The following is a 4,331-nucleotide window of genomic DNA, read 5'->3' on the forward strand; positions in this document are numbered from 1 at the left end:
AATTTTATCAAATAAATGGGGATGGTGAGATTCGAACTCGTGACCGCTTGGTCATTAAAGCTCTGATACCATGTCAAAGAACCAATTCAACCCAAAAGCTTAAGCTGTTAGGTGAGGCCCCAAGATATGATTTATATTATTCTCTAACAATTTCTAACTCAACTAGGAAAAGAGTCCAGGAATTTTGAACAGTTAGGAAGCCAGGAGGAAACCAATGGCTGCACTTGTGAACGCCTGCCCATGTTGTTGCTCAAATCAAAATCGTGGGGGCTGGCAAGTGTTTGGGTGTTTTCTTTCTTGTTTTAGGAGGGCCATAAATGGCATTTATGTTGTCTCAACAAGTGCAGAGGACACCAAAGGCAGAAATATTTGTAAATATTATTATAATTGCCTAAAATATATCAAGATATTAGTTTGTGCAAATGCATCAAGAGTGTGGAGTGTGTACTATCTAAATACGGGTACACAGACCTGGTCATGAACTACTGGTTTGAAGGCAGATGGAAGAGGGAAATGGTATATAAAGGAGTCACTTTGAACATTTTTGGTGATGTTCATGACAATTTCGACCCATTTTTGGTGGAATATTGAATTTAACATCAATTGCCAATATATATAGCTTCATGAAAACTGAATTCCTAAATGATGAGAAAGAAGTCTAAAATAAAATAATAGAAGTATCATCGCATACAGACAATAATTCACATCCATTCCTGTATTGAGCTCGTCCTATTTTGGTGATAAGCCGCCAGCTTCATCCATTTTTGATCTTGTTGTCCCCTTCTTTCCATGTCTTTTATTTGATTTACTATCCTGCATAAGCTTTAAATAACCATTCCATAGCTTCCTTCAGTATTCAGGTCCGAGTCTTGGAGGTACCACTGCACATATGATTGTTAGAATAGCCAACTTGGTATTAGTTTTGGAAATATAAAACAACGCTAAACTACAAAATGCAGAATGAATTAACTGACCGGAGAAAAAATATCAGGAAAATGGGATTGCTTCATAGTTTCTAAAAATATTATGATTTATGTTGAAAGTAGCTTTAGTTGTATAGGAAGCATATTCAATTCAATGAATACAATAAAAAAAAACAGAAGTCTAATATATTTACTGTGAAAGTATTTTAAACTTGTTGAGCCACACTGTTTATTAATAATTCGTCAGGGACTCCAGGGTTACCAAAAGGGGTCACGTTGCCTTTTTCTCTTTTCTTTTTTTAAATCTTGGATCAACTAAAAAGTGTTTTTAGCTTTAATTGTATTTGTTATTAAATGAAATGAACCAAGTTAAAATTGGTTACTACATGTACCCAAGAAATGATTAGGCAATTTTTTAAAAAAGTAAAAGTCTAAACTTAAATTATTGATTTCATGATTATAATTTTTAAATTTTAACAAATCATCATTAAAATTAAATTTATACGTATATGAATGCCTCTATTTTAATGTGAGTTTTATCAATCGGTTAATTTTAAGATTTAATGGTTTGTTTAAAGTATTGTAATTATATATAAAGTTGATAATTTTAAAATAAATAATACTATATAGATAAAGCAAATATTTGTAATATATGGAAACAATTTTAATAAATATATAAAATGTTTTAAATTAAAGAAACGAGTGAAAGTCTAATTGCTTTCATTAATTTGAAAACTTTAATCGGTTCTCCTCTACATGCAAAATAACATAAAATTTAAACCCCAACTTACCTGTACATGTGTACCCTCTATCGTGATTGATGGGATATGAGAAATCTTGGGCCACTCAGAGCTATTCTCCTTTCTACAATTTTCTGATAGATGTGGACAGTCCCAAATATACAATTTCTTTAATTTGGAGAGGCGTTGAATGGCTGTTGAACTTGGCATATACTTGAGATTCTTGCAACCTCTAATCGCAAGAGATTGAAGAGAAGAAAGGTTGGCCAACCATTTTGGCAATGCTTCCTCAAACTCCTCCCCCTTGAAATCCCTTATAGACAAGCTAGTAAGGGCAGTGAGGTGTTGAAGTTGGTGGGGTACACTCTTCAGTTTATCCCATCCAAATATCCATAGGTATTTGAGGGACCCACTCAAGTTGAGGTGTTGGATTGAGTTTAAAACTCCTGCAGGAAAAGCCTCCATCTCCTCTGAGAAACCACCGATGCTCAATTCCTTCAGTTGGGTGAGGCCGCCCAACCAATCATCCTCTGGGATATCACTCAAACTGGGACACCTACTGATTGTTAAACAAACAAGAGAAGGCAATTTTCGTAAACCATGCCAATCAATACTGATGAGCTTATCACAACCTCTAATCAGTAATGTTTGAAGCGAAGATAATTCTTGCAAATCACTGATATGGATAAGCTCACTACAATCAATTATTACTAAACGCTCTAGAGATGCGCAACATTGTAGTCCGCTTGGAAGAGCTCCCAATTTACACCTATTAACAATCAATTCCTTCAAAGAATATTTCAATTCTCGAAAATCACCAGGAATTGAGATCAACTCATGGCTAAACCATACGCCCAATTCCACCAGAGCTGTGCAGTGTTGTACGCTTGGAATGGATGCCAGCTTTGGACAACTCCATATACTTAAAATCTGAAGAGACTTGAAGCCATCAAACTCACCAGAAAAATATGTTAGCTCATCACATCCGTTAATTTTAAATCGTACAAGAGATGAAAGACCACATATCGGAATGCTTTCCAACTTTCCACACTTCGTAATGCTCAACTTTTCAAGACAAGGAAATACCGCAACAACTTCTCCACCTGGTACCATCCATTCTTCAAGACCATCCATACTGGCTAGAGTGAGTTTTTCTAGTGCTGGAAACAGTACTTCTGCGCTGCCACTGCTACTATAGAACTCATTGCCTATACATTTCACATTAGGCATTCCACGTATCTCTAGAATCTTAAGACGAGGAAGACATCCAACTGTTGGGAGTTGTCTGCACTTGCTATAGTCTTTCAATCTCAACACCGTCAGATTATTGAGTTGCAATATCCATGATGAGAAATTTTCACCTCCATAACCCTCAATTGTCAAGCTTCTTATGTCTGGGTGAGGCTGCAGGCCTTCCAGCACATCCTCACTATTGACACTGCTGTTACCTTCATCATCACTCCATTCAAACACCAATTTGTTCATTCTTTTTCCACTCAGTTCTGCCTTCTCGGCTTCGTCTCTGTCTCTCACTTGCTCAAGCTTGCATATCTTCAATGCTCCTCTTAGTTCTTTCAAACATCCCAGCTCTTCAACCATATGATCTGGACCCACAACAAAAAAAGGCAGAGTTTGAAGGCGTGTTAAGAGTCTCACCTCAGCTGGCACTAGCTTTGGATCATCAAAATGAAGATGTCTCAAGCTGACTAAATTCCTCATTTTCTTGGGAAGCTTTTCTAGTGACTTGCAATCAGTTAATCTTAATGTTTCCAAATGGTAGAGCTTGGTGATGGATTCCGGCAATGCTCTGATAGCAGTATCCGAGATATCAAGATATCTCAAATGTCTCAGCTTCCAAATTGAATCGGGTAACTCTGTGATGCAAGTACAGGTATTCCAAGTGACAGCACTCTAATCCAAACCAGCAGAAGACCATAACAGCTGCTGACAAGGATCAACCAATTCAAGTAAAGGAATACATCCAGATTACACGTTGACAAAAGTGGAAGTTACAAACAAATAACTGAAGATCATCTCGTACTTCCAAGTGGCAGAAGCAGTTACTATAACTGTCATTGTTCTTATCTTAAGTAGTTATTTAGTATTAACTGTAATATGTATTTCTATTTAATGTAGAATGTTTGTATGATTTAGTAGATTGTAATACAGTTCTTTCTTGGTGTGATTCCAAAATGAGAGTGATTCTCGTGAGTGGTGTGAGGCTACTTGTTCTATCTTCTTTGTAATCTTTATTCTCTGCAATAAAACATCAGCTTTCTTTCCATTTGTTAATTCTTCTTCGGTTCTATTCTGCTGGAACCAACTTTAGTGAATATTGTGTCTGTCTTGATATTGTTCTGCATTATTTGGTATCAGAGCAGGTTTCGATTTCTGTTCTCCCATGCCAGGAACCCGAAGTGGCAATTCCTATAATCCCAATCAGGGATTACGGGAACCTGGTCCTTCCCAACCTCACCCCTCTCAACATGCACTCCCACACACTGAACCCCTACAACAAACAAACCCACAGAACCCGTTGAATTCTCCTCCTCCAATACCTTTTCCACCAAATATTTCCCAGACTTCTACACAGAACCCCCCCCATCCAACACCTTTACAAAATGAACCTGTTTCTCTGTTACACCAGTTACAACATCAAATGGAGTTA

At 37.0% G+C, this 4,331-nt stretch overlaps 1 protein-coding gene across 1 annotated transcript; it reads right to left on the bottom strand.

Annotated features, from left to right (window-relative positions):
• Window positions 1-824: 824 nt before the first annotated feature.
• Window positions 825-3,382, bottom strand: LOC118035465 (putative disease resistance RPP13-like protein 1). Its single transcript, XM_035041044.2, has 2 exons — window positions 1,715-3,382; window positions 825-881 (listed from the first exon to the last, which is right to left on the bottom strand). Exons 1-2 carry the CDS (start codon window positions 3,380-3,382, stop codon window positions 825-827), a joined length of 1,725 nt encoding a protein of 574 aa, XP_034896935.2.
• Window positions 3,383-4,331: the final 949 nt, after the last annotated feature.

This window comes from Populus alba, chromosome 14 (genome assembly GCF_005239225.2).
Source record: "Populus alba chromosome 14, ASM523922v2, whole genome shotgun sequence".
Taxonomy (NCBI): Eukaryota; Viridiplantae; Streptophyta; class Magnoliopsida; order Malpighiales; family Salicaceae; genus Populus; species Populus alba.

What these genes read in the sequence shown, in the direction of transcription:
- LOC118035465 (XM_035041044.2), bottom strand. Translation starts at nt 3,382, where the DNA reads ATGAGGAATTTAGTCAGCTTGAGACATCTTCATTTTGATGATCCAAAG. An exon ending in TAGAGGGTACACATGTACAG is followed by an intron (nt 882 to 1,714) that starts GTAAGTTGGGGT and finishes TCATATGTGCAG; the next exon opens with TGGTACCTCCAAGACTCGGA.